At 63.5% G+C, this 20189-nt stretch overlaps 1 protein-coding gene across 2 annotated transcripts; it reads left to right on the forward strand.

The window, feature by feature from the left end:
- On the forward strand, positions 1-19325 carry OLFM2 (olfactomedin 2). Of its 2 annotated transcripts, none has more exons than XM_037407607.1 (6): positions 1-112; positions 9318-9467; positions 10496-10651; positions 15492-15711; positions 16196-16302; positions 18362-19325. In XM_037407607.1, exons 1-6 carry the CDS (start codon positions 56-58, stop codon positions 19037-19039), a joined length of 1368 nt encoding a protein of 455 aa, XP_037263504.1. In that variant the 5' UTR covers positions 1-55; the 3' UTR covers positions 19040-19325. The 2 variants fall into 2 exon arrangements, with proteins under 2 accessions (XP_037263504.1, XP_037263503.1); XM_037407606.1 differs by lacking the exon at positions 1-112 and adding an exon at positions 3764-3932.
- Positions 19326-20189: the final 864 nt, after the last annotated feature.

Raw genomic sequence — 20189 nt, forward strand, 5'->3', positions numbered from 1 at the left:
CCCCCATCCCCCCCTCCCCCGGGGCTCCGGTACCGGTGGGGTCGGTGGCTGCAGGATGCGCTTCCTCCCCGGCCTCCTCTTCCTCCTCTCCGCCGGGGCCCCCGCGATGCAGGTAAGGGCGGGGGGGGGCGCCGCGGAGCGGGGGTGGGGGGGGGGTGGCCCCAACCCCCCCCCACCCCCCCTTGGGATGCTGGTTTGGGATGCCAAGACCTGGCCCGGGTGTGTCCCCAGGATGGGGACCCCGGGTGCCCATCCAGGGATGCGTTTAAATGGGGTCTGGGGGTGGCACTTGGGTGCTGGGGTCCTCCCCAAGCCCAGGGGGGGTGCTGGGCTTCACTCCAGCCTCGAGGGCCCGAGGTCACCCGTGGGCACCAGGGTGCGGCCATGGTGGCACCCCCCCTCCCCAAACACTCCTGGGGGGCACCAGACACACCAGGACCTGGCCCGGGTGTGGCCCCAGGATGGGGACCCCGGGTGCCCACCCAGGGATGCGTTTAAATGGGGTCTGGGGGTTTGTGGGTGGCACTTGGGTGCTGGGGTCCTCCCCAAGCCCAGGGGGGGTGCTGGGCTTCACCCCAGGGTCCCAACACCCTCCCAGCCTCGAGGGTCCGAGGTCACCTGTGGCCACCCGGGTGTGGGGATGGTGGCATCCCCCTGCCTGGTGCCACCAGGATGGCACCATCGTGGCACCCACCGTGTCCCAGCGTGGCCCCAGCACCCACCTCCCTCTGCCTGGTGCCACCAGGATGGCACCATCCCAGCACCCACCGCGTCCCAGCGTGGCCCCAGCACCCACCTCCCTCTGCCTGGTGACACCAGGGTGGCACCATCCCAGCACCCACCGCGTCCCAGCGTGGCCCCAGCACCCACCTCCCCCTGCCTGGTGACACCAGGGTGGCACCATCCCAGCACCCACCGTGTCCCAGTGTGGCCCCAGCACCCACCTCCCTCTGCCTGGTGACACCAGGGTGGCACCATCCCAGCACCCACCGTGTCCCAGCGTGGCCCCAGCACCCACCTCCCTCTGCCTGGTGACACCAGGGTGGCACCATCCCAGCACCCACCGTGTCCCAGCGTGGCCCCAGCACCCACCTCCCTCTGCCTGGTGACACCAGGGTGGCACCATCCCAGCACCCACCGTGTCCCAGTGTGGCCCCAGCACCCACCTCCCAGCACCCACCTCCCTCTGCCTGGTGCCACCGGGATGGCACCATCCCGGCGTGGCGCTGGGGGGTCCCATGGTGGTCCCGCACCCCTGCGCGCCCTATGGGCACCAACCACGGCTGGAGCCATGTCCCGGCTTAATTTCTAATTAAGCACTTCGTTATTAGCAGCTGGCCCCGCTGAATATTCAGCGGTGGTTGTGCAGCCTGTTGAATATGCATGAGCTGGCGTTGCCAGGCTGGGGGCTGCACCGCCTTCCCCTGCAGCTTCCTGGGGGGGGGGGGGGACGCTTTTTTGGGGTACCGGGGTGATGCCGAGGCTGAAACGGAGCCAATTCATGGCAGGAATTCTGGCCCAGAGCGAGGCCCTGCCCCCCCTCGCTCATGTCCCCCAAGCTGGGGGTACCGGGGGTGCTGGGGGACCCCAAACCAACCTCCTCTTGTGGGTGCTTCCCCCCTCCGGGGGGGCTTTCTTTTTGGGTGGGGGTGGGGGATAGGGTAGGGAAAGGGTGCGGGGACCTGGCTGAGGACCAGGGGGCTCGGGGGGGGTGGGTTGGTGTTCACAACCGCATCCAGATCTCCCCCTTTTCCCCACAAAATGGGGGTTGCTGTGGACCGCCCCCCCACACACACAGTGGGGTTGGGGGTGGGGGGGGGGAGTGTGGCCCCCCCCCCCCGAGCTGCACCTCGTTCCCTCGTCCCCACCTAATGAGCCCGAGTTAATGAGCAATTTGCAGGTGGATTTCTGGGCTGGGTTGGGTGGGAGCGCTGCAGTGGCGTAAGGAAGAGGTAGGGGGCAAGGTTTGGGGGTCTCAAGCCCCCCCCCCCCATCCCCTGGCTGTGTAAAGCCCCTCGGGTGACGCTGCCCACGCGGTGTCCCCCAGTGTCCCACGGGAGCACGCGGGGCTCGTGGCAGGCGGGAGATGGGGTGGAGGGGTTGGAAGCTCTGCCCCATGGCTGTGGGGTTGACCCCCCCCCCCAACCGCCCCCCCCCCAAATCCCCCAAGTCCTTGATGTGGCAGGTGGGGGTCAGAGCGTGGGGACACCCACGTCTCCGGTGGCGGCTGCACCCAGCGTGGATCCTTGGGGCCCGACCCCCACTTCGGGGACCCCTGGGTATTTGGGGGGGGGTGTCAGAGGGGAGAAGCCCCCCCCCTTCAGCCCCTGCTGGGGCGTTTCCCACCTACCAGGGCCTTGTCCCAGGGGACGTGGGGACATTTGTCCCTGTGGGTGCTGCCCTGTCCCCTCTGCGGTGGCAGCCGAGCGTGGAGGGCAGGAGCACCCCAAAACCCGCGGGGTGGGTGGCTCTGGGGGGGGTCGGGGGGGTCTTTCCCCGTGGTTGCCTGTGCGGTGCGTCTGTCCCCACGCGGTGGCACTATGTGACTGTGGCACGGGGGAGGGGGGCGCCACCAGGGCGAGGATGCTCAAAGCCTTGGGGGGTCTCGCTGCACCCCCCACTGGGTCGGGTTCTGAGGGGAAAGGGGGGTGTCGGGGGGGGCACCCACTCGCGGAGCTGCTGTGAGAGGGTTGGGGGTGTCCCGGGGGGACCCCAGGGAACTCGCTGCTGTGGGGATGGGGGGGGGGGTGGCAGCAGGTGCGGGCTACGGGGTGGGGGTCGCATCCTCCCCGCAGCTGTGGGTCACGGTGGGGATGGAGGGGAGGATTTGGGGGGTCTGGGGGGACCTTGTGGGGCGTCTAAGGGGGTGGGGGGGGCCCTGGGGTGATGGGTGTTCAAGGGGGGCTGCAGCCTCCAAGCCAGCCTGGGGGGTGCTGAGGTCCCTGGTGCTGGTACCAGATTGAGATCGAGGGTCTCCGGGGGTCCTGCTCCCCCAGACCCAGGGTCTCTGGGGGTCCTTGTCCCCTAAACCAGGGGTCTCCAGGGGTCCTGGTCCCCTAAACCAGGGGTCTCTGGGGGTCCTGGTCCCCCAGACCAAGGGTCTCTGTTGGTCCTGGTCCCCTAAACCAGGGGTCTCCGGGGGTCCTGGTCCCCTAAACCAGGGGTCTCCGGGGGTCCTGCTCCCCCAGACCGAGGGGCTATGGAGGTCCTGCTCCCCCAGGTCAGACCACACTGGGCTGCTCCAAAGGGAGCTGGGTTGGATGGTGCTGTGCCATGCCGGATGGGACCACCCAAACCGGGGCTATCCTAAAGCGGGACAGGGTGAGACCACCCGAACCGGGACCCCCCCCCCAAACCGGGGCCAGATGGGACCACCCCGAACAGGGACCAACCCCAAACCGGGACCATCCTAAACCAGGACAGGGTGAGACCACCCGAACCGGGACCACCTCGAACCGGGATCGGGTGGGACACCACCCCCACCCCCAACCACTTCCATACCCATCCATCCCTACCAGACCCGCCCTAAACCGGGTCCATCCCGGCCAGACCCGCCCTAAACCGGGGGCCGTACCGGGCTGGCCCGGTGCCAACGGCGCCGACGTCACTCCGGAGCGGCGCCGACCCCGTTTATAAGAACCAGCGCGGCTCGGGGGGCTCCGCAGGCGGCGGGGGAAGTGTGTGTGGGGGGGCAGCCGGTGCTCGCTTCGCCCCGGTGGGTACCGGAGGCGGTGGGGGAGGGGGAGGGGAGGTGGTGGGGGGGTGTGTGATGGGCATGCGGCGGCGACGGCGACATGACGGTGCCGCTGCTGAAGATCGGGGCCGTGCTGAGCACCATGGCCATGGTCACCAACTGGATGTCCCAGACCTTGCCCTCGCTGGTGGGGCTCAACGGCACCGCCGTGTCCCGGGCCGGCACCTCCGAGAAGATCGTGAGTCGGCCCGGGACCCGGGAAGGGGGGGAAGGGGGCGGGGGAAAGGGGTTGGGGGAGTTGGAGGGTTGGAAGGGTTGGGGGGATGCTCGGGATGCGGTGAGGAGCTGCGCCACCGTTACCGGCACCCGCCGGGCTTGGGCGGCACCGGGATGCGGCTCATCGGCACCCCCCCTCTCCACCCCCCCGGGCATGGGGACCCCCCTCTACCTTTCCCTGGATCCCCCCCATCCTACCTTCCTCCCGGGATGGGGCTCGCTGGGAACCCCCTGCTCCATCCCCCTGCCCCGGGCTTGGGGACGCCCCTCCACCTTCCCTTGGGGACCCCCCATCTTCCTCCCGGGATGCGGCTCACTGGGACCCCCCTTCTCCCCCTCCCCGGGGATGGAGACCCCCCTCTGCCTTCCTTTGGAGACCCCCCATCTTCCTCCTGGGATGTGGCTCACTGGGACCCCCCTTCTCCCCCTCCCCGAGCATGGGGACCCCCTCCGTCTTCCCCCTGGATCCCCCCCATCCTACCTTCCTTCTGGGATGTGGCTCACTGGCACCCCCCTTCTCCACCCCCCGGGCATGGGGACCCCCCTCCACCTTCCCCTGGGGACCCCCGTGTTCATGGGTCCCCCCCATCCTACCTTCCTCCCTGGATGCAGCTCACCAGGACACCCCCCCCCCCCCCTCATTTTCCCTTCCTCATGGCAGGATGCACCAGGACCCCCCTCTCCCAGTTCATGGGCACCCCACCCCATCCTCCCATTCCCCCCCCTCCCCCGGCCACACTGGGGACCCCCCTGACACGGGACACCCCACTCCCACTTTCCTCCTGTGCAGGAGACCCCTCCTCTGCCGGGGATTCCCTGGGTGTGGGTACCCCCTCCCTGGGTATGGGGATCCCCCCCCCAGGCAGGGCATACCCCCCCCCCCCCCCATGGCAGCTGGTGTCCCCAGGGAGGATGAGGGTAGTCCAATGAAGGAGACCCCAGCAGGGGGCTTGGGGGGCTGCTGGCCCCCTTTTTTCCCCCAATAGACCAAAGCTGGGCAATTCCCAGGGGCAGGACTTGGGGGGGTGGATGGGTTGGAACCCCCCAGGGCCCTGCTGCTCCCCATGGCCAGGGGGTCTTTTGGCCTGGGGAGGTGGGTGACCCTGGGTTCCTGGTGGTCTCACCAGGCTGGGTGCTCCCCCCCCCAAAAAAAAAGGCAGTGGCACCCCAGATTTCCCCTGGGGCTTTATGGGCTCTGGCTCCGTCAGCCCTTGGGTGCAGACCCCGGTGAGAGCGGCGCTGGGTGGGCGACATGAAAACAAGTTGGGAGCATTGGGGGGAGGTCGGGGGGCACCCCTTGGGGGTGGGGGATGTTTTGGGGGGCTGCAATGGCAGTGACAGGGCTGGGCTCCGGGTGATGCCGCAGGCACGAGCGAGCCCCTGGGGAGGGCTGGGCTGCGTGGCTGGTGCTGCTGGGCTTGGCTGGCACCCAGCCAGAGCTGGTGATGGGGGGGGGGAGGGGGGCATAATGGGGGGGCCACATCCTTTTTGGTAAGACCCCCCCCGCCAGTAACCAGAACCTCCCCATTTGGGGGGTCCTGGTGGGGAATTCTGCCAAGGCGGGTGCTTAGTGCTATTGCCAGCGCCACGCTGGGATGCCGGGGCTGGGGGGGGGATCTGCTTTGGGGGTGTTGGAGGAAGAAGCTGGCACAGCCCCCCCCCCCCCCCGAACCCCCTGGCATTTGGGCTGCCACCCGGCATTGTGTGCCCCCCACTCCCGGCAATGAGCCCCCCTCCCCCGGCAAAGCTGCTGGGAGACACTGGGCTGCTCCCCCCACCTTGGGGGGCTGCCAGTCCCCTGATTCCCCCACCTTGGGGGGGCTGCCAGTCCCAGTCGAGGTCTTTCCCTGCAGCCCTGGCAACATTCCCTAGGGATCCTTTTTTGGGGCTACCATTCCTGGCTGGGCTTCTGCTGAGGATGAGCGTGGTGGCCTTTGTCGCCGCAGCCCCCCACGCGTGGTGGTGGGGGTCTGCCACCGAAGAGGCAATCACGGTGCAGGGCAATTAGCGGCGCGCTCGGGGTAAAGCAGGCGCTGCTCTACAATAATTGGCTAATCATTAGTCACTCTTCGGTGTTGGGTATAAAAATCATTAATCACCGGGAAAGGGGAGCGCTGCTAATGCGGCTGGAATGGGTGGCGCAGCCGCCCACGGGAGCCACCGCCGCGACGTGCCGGATCGTGGGGTGCCAGGGGCCACCGGCGCGGCCGTGGCAAAGAGCTGGCGTGCCGGTTGGGGAGCTGATATCCTGATATCCCACCAGGATTTAGCCAGGTTGGGCTTTTCCCTGGGATGCTGGAACAAACCGGTGCTCGCCTTTGGCTCCGGGCGCGGTGATGCCCGCTATGGCCTTTTGCTGTTTGGGAATGCTGGAAGTCTTTTCCTAGAAAACAGCGGATCCTTTCCTGCTGGGAGCTCCAGAGCTGGATTTGCCCATCCCAGCCTTGGTGCTCCCATCAGTGGCTCGTGGTGACACCGACACTGCGGCTCCTGGAGCCGGCAGCACTGCACTCCAGCTGGTGGCTGGGATAGACTGGAGCATCCTCCGGAGCATCCTCCAGCACATCCTCCGGAGCATTTTCTGGAGCATCCTCCGGAGCATTTTCTGGAGCATCCTCCAGAGCATTTTCCAGAGCATCTTCCAGCACATCCTCTGGAGCATCCTCCGGAGCAGCCCCTCTCCGGAAAGAGGGAGCAGAGGCATGAAGGAGCTTTTCCCTTTACTGCCTGTGCCGATGCGGGGTCTCCATGCTTCAGAGGATGTTTGGTGGGACCCCCATGCCTCCCCCCCCCACTGGCCACTTTGCTGGAGCAAGGGGCTGAGTGAGGATTCCTGGCTGCTTGGGGATGCCCATATCCCCCATGAGAGGGGTTGGGGTGCTCTGAATTCTCCCCCCCCTCCCCCGGCTGTGGCTCTCCGGCATCTCGCTGCACCGCAGCTGAGGGTGTCAGCAGTTTCTCCTCTCCCAAGCTGTGAACAGGCAGCTTTCCCGGGGAGCTCTAATTAATAACCCAGTGACAGATTGCACAGGCTGCGTTTAACCTCATAATCCCGCCGGCAGCGGCAGCCGCCACCGCCAGGCCCCCGAGCCGCAGTGGGCAGGCGCGGGCAGCGTTGCCCTCCACCTCCATCCCTGGGGGGTTATCTGCAGGGGAAAAAAGCTGGATGCAGTTCTGGAGCTGCAACGGGAAAGCATCTTGCCCTGGGAGCTGGCACTCACCCACGGATGCTCACCCACATCCCAGGGCCACTGGGGATGGACCCCAGGGTGTCTGCGCCGCGCCAAGAGGAGCGAGCTGGCAGGCGGAGGAGCTCTGCCAACCTCCAAATCGGTGGCTCGGAGCGCTGCCCGCGCTCATCCTGCCTGCCACGGGCTGCTGCCTGCCATTAATTATGCATTAGCCCTCTATAAAGTATTTATGGCCGCCCGCCGCTCAGCCAGCGCCAGGAGGGTCGCGGGTAAAGGGAAATGGTTCCTCGCCGACTGCAGATGCTCTGCCCAGCTCGCTCCCGGGATCTTGCATCTCAGTAGCTTTTCTTTTCAGGATGGGGGACGGAAAAATGATGCTTTTAGCGCACACGATGCTCCCAGCATCCCGAGGGTAGGAGATGAGGTGCTTGTGCTGTACCCAGAGCAGCTGGGAGCCCCTAATTTGGGGAGGTGGGAGCACCCAGCGCCGTGCATTAAGTCTTTCCCGACGTGTCTATCGATAGAATCGTGTGATGCGCTAATTAACCTGCCGTAGCAGCCAGTGACCATCACCAGCGCCTGCCTCAGGGCTCGTTATCCCATGATGTGGCTCATCACCAGCTGGGGCTTCTGAGGGCTCCCGGCATCCCGTGCCGGCCAGGCTCCATCTCCTCCACGTCGGAGCTGGGCTGAATAAATCCTCTATTTATCCATCCCCCTCCCCTGCGATAACTCAGGGATTTGCTCAGTGATGGGCAAGTTTTACGCCGCCATCAGCTAATTTATCCTCGTCGCACGGGAGGTTGGAGCGGGGTGTTTAGCCAGCACCGTGTCCAATAAATCCCTTCGGATAGGAAACATGACGTTAAAACCACTGCGTGGAAAGGAAAGGAGCGTCCCTGGCTTGTTACGGGGAACAGATCGTTTATCTTCGCCCGGCTCGGTGCAGAAGGGGCTGGGAGAGCGATGAGTTTGCTCTTGATCTTCATAATTAATAATTATGAATTACCCATGAAAGGCTAAATAGCCCAGTGCAAAAAACACCGATCTGTGGCGTGACTAAATCAAGTGAAAGGGAGGAGGAAGGGGTGTGTGTGTGTGCAGGGGACCTTCCTCTGCTTGGTTTTTGGGGGTGAGTGGGGCAAAAATGGGGGGGCAGTGGGAGGCTGCAGTGGTCATCCCCATCCTCAGCTGCGTGGGGAGATGGAAAGCACAACCCCAAGCCTGGATCCACCTGGAAAAGCTGCTGCTGGATGCAAAAAAAATGGGGTTTCCGAGGGCGGTGGGGCTGGTGGGATGCTCAGCCGGGGATGTGTGGGTATCCACCTGGGTACCCACCACCTGGGTACCCACCACCACCTGGGTACCCACCACCTGGGTACCCACCACCTGGGTACCCACCACCTGGGTGTCCACCGGGGCAGGGGGATGCGCTGATACTTCCCTGCCTCTGTCGAGGAGACATCTATATGTATGTATGTATGTACGTATATAAAAATAATTAGTACTCGTAGCTCCGGCTGTGGCAGAGGCAATTCCTGCCTCGGTGACTCCATTAGTGGGAAATACCAGCGGGCTGGGGGTGCGGGAGGAAGAAGAGGGATGCAGGGCTGGCTGGTGGGAGATGATGAAGAGCATTTCCTTGTCATCTCCTTCCATCCTGCTGCTTTATGGCTGGCGCAGGACCCACCGCGAAGCTGAAATCCCTGGATTTGGAGCAGAATGCTGCGGCGAAATGAGGCTGGGAGAAGGGTGGGGGGAGGCGGAATATAAAAATGACCTGGATAAAAAACGGGAAGGAAGGGAAAAGGCAAAGGGGCTCTGAGGTGATGGGATGCAGAGGAGCTCCACGGGGCGAGCAGGGCAGGGATGCGCTCAGCGCCAGACTTTTTGCCGGCACCGCACAGGGATGGGGATGGGATGGGGGTGGAGGTGGGGGTGGGGATGGATCAGGAAGGGTTTGATGGGCTCCTCCTGGCACTGGGACGTGGTCCCTTGCTGTTTTTTCCCCAGCCAGGTGACACCGAGAGGGAAGGATGCTCCAGCAGCTGCCCCAGCCCCTGTGGTTTTGGGGCGCATGTGGGCAGCTTGGGGGGGATGTGGGTGGCTCTGGGCATCCTTCAGGGCCCTGACATCCCCCCTCCTCTCTCCTACAGACCCTTTTCCAGAGCCCCGACGAGGGCTGGCAGGTTTACACCTCGGCGCAAGCCCCCGATGGCAAATGCCTCTGCACGGCCGTCATCCCCGTCCAGGGCACCTGCTCCCGCGACCTGCGCAGCCACCAGCTCCGCCAGCTCATGGAGAAGGTGAGCATCGGCCGGCCAGGCACTAATTAGCATCGCCGGCTAACAAGGTGGTCCATTTGTGGCTGGGAGGCTGCACAGCTTCACCCAGTAGCGTGGACCTCCGTGGTGGGGGAGCCCCTTGCAGCGTGGGTGCACCCCGGGGGTGTCCCATCGGCGTGCCAAGAGCCGGTACGAGCATCCTTAGCATTCCCGCATCCCGCTGTGGCAAGGGGCATTGGCATCCTCCTGCCTGGTGTTTAGGTTTGCCGGAGGGATGTCACTGCCACCGTGTCCACGGTGCCACCAGCACCTGGCCATGCCCCCTCTGAGCCCACCGCAGGGATGAAATCCACCCGGAGGAGATAAATCCCAAGCAACCCCGTAAGGCAAATGCTGGGTTTAGTGGATCCTGGGTGGTTTCCCCCCATGATCCCGGCAGAAACCAGGCGCCATCCCCTCCCCGCAGCAGAGCTATTTTAATTTCCCCCTGGTTTTTACCACGCCACGATTAAACTTTTATTCCAACGTGGCTGCAAAACCACCTCTTAAGCAGCTCCTTTCCGTGGTGGTGGCACCGTAAATATCAGCGGGTTTGGTGCTAATAAATAAAGAACCGTTTGAGGAACACGGTCACATTCCCATGATTTGAAAGCCTGGAAATAAAATCACTTTCCCAGCTGCGGCAGATGAAATTAAAGAGTGGAAGCTCCTAGAGCAGGGCTGGGAAATGTGCGCTCGGGTGGTTTAAAAAACCAAATAACAGCTGAAGCAGGATGAGTAAAACGGGTTATTTTCCACATTAAAGCTGCAGGGGGATGAGTTTTCTCGCAAGCGTTTACATAAATGCCAGGAGCAGCGCATCCTCCGGCTCCCTGGGGATGGGGATGCCAGGGTGGGGTCTCCTTGGTGACCCCAGGCTGGTCCTGGGGGCTGCTTTTCCCTTCCCCATCCTTTCTCTGTCTCCGCAGCCCAAATTTCCTCAGTTCAGACCTCTTCATTAGCAGCAGGGAGCTGTGTTAATTAGACCCCCGCCCCATCCCACCACGCAGGTGCAGAACATCTCTCAGTCGATGGAGGTGTTGGACCTCCGGACCTACCGGGACCTCCAGTATGTGCGCAACACCGAGTCGCTGATGAAGGGCTTGGACTCCCAGCTGAAGGTGGCTGCTGAGAGCCAGAAGAGCCTCAATGCCAAGAGCTTCCAGGTGAGACCGTGCCCCTCCCCCACCCCCAATGCCTCTCGCACCCGTGGGACCAGCTGCTGGGTTGGGCAGCCTGGCTTGGAGCTCATGGTGCTGCGTGATGCTACACTGTGGGTGGGCACTGTGGCAAGGGTCCTGTCTGCAGGGGTGGTCCCAGGGCCGAGCATCCCTGTGGTGGTCCCAGGGCCGAGCATCCCTGTGGTGGTCCCAGGGCTGAACATCCCTGCGGTGGTCCCAGTCCCTGAGCATCCCTGCGGTGGTCCCAGGGCCGAGCATCCCTGTGGAGGTCCCAGTCCCTGAGCATCCCTGCGGTGGTCCCAGGGCCGAGCATCCCTGCGGTGGTCCCAGGGCCGAGCATCCCTGTGGAGGTCCCAGTCCCTGAGCATCCCTGCGGTGGTCCCAGGGCCAAGCATCCCTGCGGTGGTCCCAGGGCCGAGCATCCCTGTGGAGGTCCCAGTCCCTGAGCATCCCTGTGGTGCTCCCAGGGCCGAGCATCCCTGTGGAGGTCCCAGTCCCTGAGCATCCCTGTGGTGCTCCCAGGGCCAAGCATCCCTGCGGTGGTCCCAGTCCTTGAGCATCCCTGTGGTAGTCCAAGGGCTGAGCATCCCTGTGGAGGTCCCAGGGCTGAGCATCCCTGTGGAGGTCCCAGTCCCTGAGCATCCCTGTGGTGGTCCCAGTCCCTGAGCATCCCTGCGGTGGTCCCAGGGCCGAGCATCCCTGCAGTGGTCCCAGTCCCTGAGCGTCCCTGTGGTGGTCCCAGGGCCGAGCATCCCTGCCGTGGTCCCAGTCCCTGAGCATCCCTGTGGTGGTCCCAGGCTTTGAGCATCCCTGCGGTGGTCCCAGGGCTGAGCATCGCTGTGGTGCTCCCAGGGCTGAGCATCCCTGTGGAGGTCCCAGTCCCTGAGCATCCCTGCGGTGGTCCCAGGGCCGAGCATCCCTGTGGTGGTCCCAAGGCCGAACATCCCTGCGGTGGTCCCAGTCCCTGAGCATCCCTGTGGTGCTCCCAGGGCTGAACATCCCTGCGGTGGTCCCAGTCCCTGAGCGTCCCTGCAGTGGTCCCAGTCCCTGAGCATCCCTGTGGTGGTCCCAGGGCCGAGTATCCCTGTGGAGGTCCCAGTCCCTGAGCATCCCTGTGGTGCTCCCAGGGCCAAGCATCCCTGCGGTGGTCCCAGTCCTTGAGCATCCCTGTGGTAGTCCAAGGGCTGAGCATCCCTGTGGAGGTCCCAGGGCTGAGCATCCCTGTGGAGGTCCCAGTCCCTGAGCATCCCTGCGGTGGTCCCAGGTCCGAGCATCCCTGCCGTGGTCCCAGTCCCTGAGCATCCCTGCGGTGGTCCCAGTCCCTGAGCATCCCTGCGGTGGTCCCAGGGCCGAGCATCCCTGCAGTGGTCCCAGTCCCTGAGCGTCCCTGTGGTGGTCCCAGGGCCGAGCATCCCTGCCGTGGTCCCAGTCCCTGAGCATCCCTGTGGTGGTCCCAGGCTTTGAGCATCCCTGCGGTGGTCCCAGGGCTGAGCATCGCTGTGGTGCTCCCAGGGCTGAGCATCCCTGTGGAGGTCCCAGTCCCTGAGCATCCCTGCGGTGGTCCCAGGGCTGAGCATCCCTGTGGTGGTCCCAAGGCCGAACATCCCTGCGGTGGTCCCAGTCCCTGAGCATCCCTGTGGTGCTCCCAGGGCTGAACATCCCTGCGGTGGTCCCAGTCCCTGAACATCCCTGCGGTGGTCCCAGTCCCTGAGCATCCCTGCAGTGGTCCCAGTCCCTGAGCATCCCTGCGGTGGTCCCAGGGCCGAGCATCCTTGTGGAGGTCCCAGGTCCGAGCATCCCTGCGGTGGTCCCAGGGCCGAGCATCCCTGCGGTGCTCCCAGGGCCGAGTATCCCTGTGGAGGTCCCAGTCCCTGAGCATCCCTGCGGTGGTCCCAGGGCCGAGCATCCCTGCGGTGGTCCCAGGGCCGAGCATCCCTGCGGTGGTCCCAGTCCCTGAGCATCCCTGTGGTGCTCCCAGGGCTGAGCATCCCTGCGGTGGTCCCAGTCCTTGAGCATCCCTGCGGTAGTCCAAGGGCTGAGCATCCCTGCGGTAGTCCAAGGGCTGAGCATCCCTGTGGAGGTCCCAGGGCCGAGCATCCCTGTGGAGGTCCAAGCATCCCTGAGCATCCCTGCGGTGGTCCCAGGGATGAGCATCCCTGCAGTGGTCCCAGTCCCTGAGCATCCCTGCGGTGGTCCCAGGGCCGAGCATCCCTGTGGAGGTCCCAGGGCCGAGCATCCCTGCGGTGGTCCCAGTCCCTGAGCGTCCCTGCAGTGGTCCCAGTCCCTGAGCATCCCTGTGGTGCTCCCAGGGCCAAGCATCCCTGCGGTGGTCCCAGTCTTTGAGCATCCCTGCGGTGGTCCCAGGGCCGAGCATCCCTGCAGTGGTCCCAGGGCTGAGCATCCCTGCGGTGGTCCCAGGTCCAAGCATCCCTGGGGCGGTCCAGGTGGCTGAGCTCCCCTGTGGGGCTCCCGGGGTCTGAGCATCCCTGCGGTGGTCCCAGGGCCAAGCATCCCTGTGGAGGTCCCAGTCCCTGAGCATCCCTGCGGTGGTCCCAGGGCCGAGCATCCCTGCAGTGGTCCCAGGGCTGAGCATCCCTGCGGTGGTCCCAGGGCTGAGCATCCCTGCGGTGGTCCCAGGGCTGAGCATCCCTGTGGTGCTCCCAGGGCTGAGCATCCCTGTGGAGGTCCCAGTCCCTGAGCATCCCTGCGGTGGTCGCAGGGCCGAGCATCCCTGTGGTGGTCCCAGGGCTGAGCATCCCTGTGAATGTCCCAGGGCCGAGCAACCCCGCAGTGATCCCAGAGCTGAGCATCCCTATGGCACCTGAGCATACAGCGTGGATGCACAGTGCAGGACTGGGACAGGGTGCCCAGCCACGATGGCTGCACCGTGTGCATGGCAAACCGAGCCGGGGCCACATCCTGCTGCCTCTCTGGATCCTGTGGGGAGAGCTGTGCCCGTGACAGGACAGCAGAGATGGCCAATTCCCAGCCCATCTGGCTGCAAATCGACACGTTTAATTAAACGAAACACGGTTCTTCCTTGGCAAAGCCATGATTTCCACCTGACGGGTGACAGCCGTCAGCGCCCCGCGCTGATCGATGCAGCCGGCCAGTCGATGCTGTCCGTGCTGCAGCAGCTTTGCACCCCCAAGAAATCCCATTACTGCCCTACCGCTGGGGCACTGGTTTATTTTGGGAACCTCAGGGCTTCATCCTGACAGCTAAAAGAGTGTTTCTGTCTCGGGAGCGGCTGGTTCTTGGCACTGAAACAGGATGGAGGATGCTCGGGTGGACGCTGGGCGCTGACAGTTGCAGAGATGAGACATTGATTAAACATCTGAGCTGCAGCAAATGTCTCGGCTGGTTTAATCACAGCAGGAGGTGCTGAGCCCTGTGACCGGGATGCAATCCCACCGAGACATGGGAATGCTGGCCCTGTGATACTGTCCCAAAATGAAAAAGGAGGAGGGAGGAAAGGTGCTGGTGAGCCAGGATTGTTCCTGGGAAAATCCACTAAGCCATGGGACAGTGAGCGGGGCCAGGGGCTGCAGAGCAGGATGGAGGTGCTGGCTGTGGATTTGCAGCGTCCTTGAGTGAAGGAGACTCGGTGGAGTGGCTTGCAGCCAGGGCCAGCTTGCTGCCGTGCTTCCCCCGCATCGCTTCCCTGCCATGCTGGTGCGGTGGCTGGCACCAGCCTGGCAGGATCGAGTGGGCCTCCTGGGGTCTGAGCATCCCTGCAGGGCCTGGAGGTCCAAGCATCCCTGCAGGGCTCCTGGGATCCGAGCATCCCTGTGGTGGTCCCAGGGATGAGCATCCCTGTGGTGATCCCAGGGCCAAGCATCCCTGGGGCGGTCCAGGTGGCTGAGCATCCCTGCAGGGCTCTCAGGGTCCGAGCATCCCTGCAGGGCTCCCGGGGTCCCAGCATCCCTGTGTGGTGGTCCAAGGGCTGAGCATCCCTGGGGCGGTCCAGGTGCCTGAACATCCCTGTGGGGCTCCCGGGGTTTGAGCATCCCTGTGGGTCTCCGGGGGCTGAGCATCCTGGCAGGGCTCCCAGGGTCTGAGCATCCCTGCAGGTCTCCGGGGGTCCCAGCATCCCTGTGATGGTCCCAGGGATGAGCATCCCTGTGGTGGTCCCAGGTCCAAGCATCCCTGGGGCGGTCCAGGTGGCTGAGCACCCCTGTGGGGCTCCCGGGGTCTGAGCATCCCTGCAGGGCTCCCGGGGCCCAAGCATCCCTGCGGGGTTCCTGGGGTCTGAGCATCCCTGGGGGACTCCTGGGGTCTGAGCATCCCTGTGATGGTCCTGGGGCTGAGCATCCTTGTGGTGTTCCCCAGGCCAGGCATCCCTGTGGCACTGCCGGTGCCTAAGCATCCCTGCAGGGCTCCCAGCACCGGGCATCCCTGTGCTGGTCCTGCGGCTCAGCACCCCTGCGGCAATCCCAGAGCCGAGCATCCCTGCAGTACACAGGGTGCTCTCATTCCCCCAGAACTAGCACTGCACCCTCCTGCATCCCTCCTGTGTAAAGCATCGCTCTGTGGCCAGATCCTGCCTGGCTCCCGCTCTGCAGAGCGAGGCGATAACATCGGCTGCCGGTGATTCATTAGCTACGGCTCCCTGAGCAAAGCCTTCTAATTGTTATTAATTACCAGCCTAGGGAATAGGGCTCATCTCTTGTGTGTTAACGAGGCCACGGGATCAGGGCCGCTGTGCTGGGGGCATCCAGAGGGATGGACAGGCATGGATGGGGCCAAGCATCACCAGGCCTAAATTAAGGGATTAATTGAAAGGGGGGTGGGTTGGGTTGGGGGTTTTTTTTCACTGAAACAGGAACTCAAGGACAAGATGACGGAGCTGCTGCCCCTGATGCCCGTCCTGGATCAGTACAAGTCAGACACAAGGCTGATCGTGCACCTGAAGGAGGAGGTGAGGAACCTCTCCGGGAGCTTGCTGGCCATCCAGGAGGAGATGGGCGCCTACGACTACGAGGAGCTGCAGCAGCGGGTGCTGCTGCTGGAGGCACGGCTGCACGCCTGCATGCAAAAACTGGGTACGACCCCCACCCCCAGGCAGGGATGCAGGGGTCCCTCCGGGTGGGGGCAGGGCAGGCAGTGCTGCCAGCTTCCCATTTCTGAGAGCCCAGCCCTGCCTGCGGCTGCCGTGCGCTCTGCCCACGTGCTCGCCGGACCTCCTGTTCTGCTGCACTGCCGATATCTTCCGAATAATAATAATCCTGGCAGCCCAGCATCCTCCAGTATGTGCCGACGGGGAGTTTACTGGTGCGGCTGGGCGCTGGGATAGGGCAGGAACCACTTTTCCTTGCTCAGGAATAGCTGCCAGAGCCCAGCGGTGTTTTTTCTTAAGGATTCCCCATCCTGCTGCCCTGTCCCCCGGCTCCTGAGACTCCTGGGGCTCCCTGCGGTGAAGGAGAACCCTGGTCCCACCCCATGATGCCCACGGGACTGGGGGGAACTGGGCAATGTGATGGTCCTGGTTGCCCTTCCCTAATTCCAAACTCTTTTCCCTTATCCCAGGCTGTGGGAAGCTGACGGGTGTCAGCAACCCCATCACCATCCGTGCGTCGGGCTCCCGCTTCGGGTCGTGGATGACCGACACGATGACACCCAGTGCCGACAGCCGGGTGAGTGGCAGGGGCACCCACCGGGATGGGGGGACAACCCAGCCTGGCCTCCCTGTGGCTCCTGCGTGGCTGGATTCTGGGGGGTCTCTCCATAAAACTCTCCCAGACCCCAGCAGAGGGGAATTTTGGAGGGGGGCAGCTCCTGGCTCTGAATTTTTGCAAAAGCCCAGCACCCCTCAGGTGCCGTGTCCCCTGCAACCCACCTGCCTCGTGCTGCGGTGTCGCTCCTGGCTGTGCCCCCATGGGGACACATCCCTGGGGTGCACGCTGCTTGTGCACACTGCTTGGGGTCCAGACACCATGGTGCATGCTCCCTGGGGTGCACACTGCTTGTGCATGCTTCTTTGGGGTCCAGGCACCATGGTGTGTGCTCCCTGGGGTGCACGCTGCTTGTGCACGCTGCTTGTGCACACTGCTTGGGGTCTAGCACCATGGTGCATACTCCCTGGTGTGCACGCTGCTTGTGCACGCTGCTTGTGCATGCTGCTTGGGGTCCAGCACCTTGGTGCATGCTACCTGGGGTGCACGCTGCTTGTGCATGCTTCTTGGGGTCCAGCACCATGGTGCGTGCCTCCTGGGGTGCACGCTGCTTGTGCACACTGTTTGGGGTCCAGCACCATGGTGCATACTCCCTGGGGTGCACACTGCTTGTGCATGCTTCTTTGGGGTCCAGGCACCATGGTGTGTGCTCCCTGGGGTGCACGCTGCTTGTGCACGCTGCTTGGGGTCCAGCACCATGGTGCATACTCCCTGGGGTGCACGCTGCTTGTGCACGCTGCCTGGGGTCGAGCACTTTGGTGCGTGCCTCCTGGGGTGCATGCTGCTTGTGCATGCTTCTTGGGGTCCAGGCACCATGGTGTGTGCTCCCTGGGGTGCACGCTGCTTGTGCACGCTGCTTGGGGTCCAGGTACCATGGTGCATACTCCCTGGTGTGCACACTGCTTGTGCACGCTGCTTGGGGTCCAGCACCTTGGTGCGTGCCTCCTGGGGTGCACACTGCTTGTGCATGCTTCTTGGGGTCCAGGCACCATGGTGTGTGCTCCCTGGGGTGCACGCTGCTTGTGCACGCTGCTTGGGGTCCAGGTACCATGGTGCATACTCCCTGGGGTGCACACTGCTTGTGCATGCTTCTTTGGGGTCCAGGCACCATGGTGTGTGCTCCCTGGGTTGCACGCTGCTTGTGCACGCTGCTTGTGCACACTGCTTGGGGTCCAGCACCATGGTGCGTGCCTCCTGGGGTGCACGCTGCTTGTGCACACTGTTTGGGGTCCAGCACCATGGTGCATACTCCCTGGGGTGCACACTGCTTGTGCATGCTTCTTTGGGGTCCAGGCACCATGGTGTGTGCTCCCTGGGGTGCACGCTGCTTGTGCACACTGTTTGGGGTCCAGCACCATGGTGCATACTCCCTGGGGTGCACGCTGCTTGTGCACGCTGCTTGTGCACGCTGCCTGGGGTCGAGCACCTTGGTGCGTGCCTCCTGGGGTGCACACTGCTTGTGCATGCTTCTTGGGGTCCAGGCACCATGGTGTGTGCTCCCTGGGGTGCACGCTGCTTGTGCACGCTGCTTGTGCACGCTGCTTGGGTCCAGGCACCATGGTGCATGCTCCCTGGGGTGCCTTGGTGCATGCTCCTTGAGGTGCACGCTGCTTGTGCACGCTGCTTGGGGTCCAGCACCTTGGTGCGTGCCTCCTGGGGTGCACGCTGCTCGTGCACCTGGGGTGCACCCCACCTGGGATGCCCGTGCCAGGGTGCCCGCTCGCTGGGGTGCCAACCCTCTGCTCCATTGCACGTAGGGGACGCGCTGTCTCTGCAGGCTGGGGAACCCAATCAAGCCGGCTGCTTTTAGCGAAGCATTAACAATTAACCAAGCAGTTGATCCAGAACCCCCAGTTCCAAGGGGGGAAGCTGGGAAAACGGTGTATCCCGGCGTGTGCTGGGGTGGGGGGCTGTGGGGGGGGTGGGTGATGTCTGGCTGTCCTGGGGGCTCATCGTGGGGGGGATGGGGGGAGGGGAGCCCCATTTGGGCCGAGCACCCCATAACCAGAGCCCGCTGCAGGTGTGGTACATGGACGGTTACTACAAAGGGCGACGCGTCTTGGAATTTCGGACCTTGAACGATTTCGTGACGGGGCAGAATTTTGTGCAGCATCTTCTCCCGCATCCCTGGGCCGGCACCGGCCACGTGGTCTTCAACGGGTCCCTCTACTACAACAAATACCAGAGTAACATCGCGGTGAAGTACCACTTTCGTTCCCGCAGCGTCTTGGTGCAGCGGAGCTTGGCCGGCGCCGGTTACAACAACACTTTCCCTTATTCTTGGGGTGGTTTCTCTGACATCGATTTCATGGTGGACGAGAACGGCCTTTGGGCCGTCTACACCACCAACCAAAATGCCGGCAACATCGTGGTGAGCCGGGTGGATCCCCAAACGCTGGAGGTCCTGAGGAGTTGGGACACGGGTTACCCCAAACGAAGCGCCGGAGAATCCTTCATGATCTGCGGGACCCTCTACGTCACCAATTCCCACCTGGCCGGTGCCAAGATTTATTTTGCTTACTACACAAACACTTCCAGCTACGAATACACGGATATTCCCTTCCATAACCAGTATTCCCACATATCCATGCTGGACTACAACCCGCGGGAGAGGGTGCTCTACACCTGGAACAACGGCCACCAGGTCATCTACAACGTCACGCTCTTCCACGTCATAAAGACGTCGGGGGAACTGTGACCCCATCTTCCCACGCCGGACTCCTCTGCTCTCCCTCCAGCTTTTTGGTTTTCTACACGTCAGCCTCGGCCATTCTCTAGGGGACGGAGCCTTCCTCCTCCTCCTCCTCTTTGATTTGTATTTTTTTTTTTTTTTAATATATATTCCTTCGGTTTCATCCCGCGGGTCATGGCGCATGGATCACTTCTGCCTTCATTTGAGCTGACCTCGGTTGGGTTTTTTTTCATTCTTTTTCTTTTTTTATTATTTATTTTCCATTGGCATCTTTATTTTGACAGCAAATAAAACCAGGCTCTTTGACGTTTGATGGGGCTTGTGCTGATATTTCCCCCCCCCTGAATTTTTTAAAAAATTATTATGATTTGTCATTTGATGGCTCTGTTTCTCCCCCTCCCCCTTTTTTCTGCATCCCCTCTGTCATCTCCAGCCCCCTCCCAGATGCGCCGGCAGCCAGCGATGTTGTTTATGGGCATGTTTAATGCATGCGGGTGCGGCGCTGGGGAAATTACAGCAGAGCTGGGTGAGGCCAGGAGGAAGGGAAGGGAAATAAATGATGGAGCAGCTGCAGCAAGCAGGGAGGGGAGCAGACCCTGCTGGGGGAGGGGGGAGAAGACCCTGCCAGGGGGGAGCAGACCCTGCGTGGGTGGCTCACCCCCAAATGGGCACCCAACGAGGCCAGGGCAGAGGGATCCTGAGCCTGGGGGGGAGAAGGAACCTGCTGCCTGGAGGTTGAGGAGGGATGGAGGGGGTGGAGATGTGGAGGGGATGTGGAAGGGATGGAGGGGATGTGGAGGTGGTGGAGGGTATGTGGAGGGGATGGAGGGGATGGAGGGGTGGAGGAGATATGGAGGGGATGTGGAGGGGGTGGAGGGGGTGTAGGGGTGGAGGAGATATGGAGGGGATGTGGAGGTGATGGAGGGGGTGATGTGGAGGGGATGGAGGAGGTGTGGAGGGGGTGGGGGGGATGTGGAGGGGATGGAGGGGGTGATGTGGAAGGGATGGAGGGGATGGAGGGGGTGGAGGGGATGTGGAGGGGATGGAGGGGATGTGGAGGGGGTGGAGGGGATGGAGGGGATGTGGAGGGGGTGGAGAAGATGTGGAGGGGGTGGAGGAGATGTGAAGGGGATGGAGGGGGTAGAGGGGGTGGAGG

Source organism: Falco rusticolus, chromosome 13 (assembly GCF_015220075.1).
Source record: "Falco rusticolus isolate bFalRus1 chromosome 13, bFalRus1.pri, whole genome shotgun sequence".
In the NCBI taxonomy this organism is placed as follows: domain Eukaryota; kingdom Metazoa; phylum Chordata; class Aves; order Falconiformes; family Falconidae; genus Falco; species Falco rusticolus.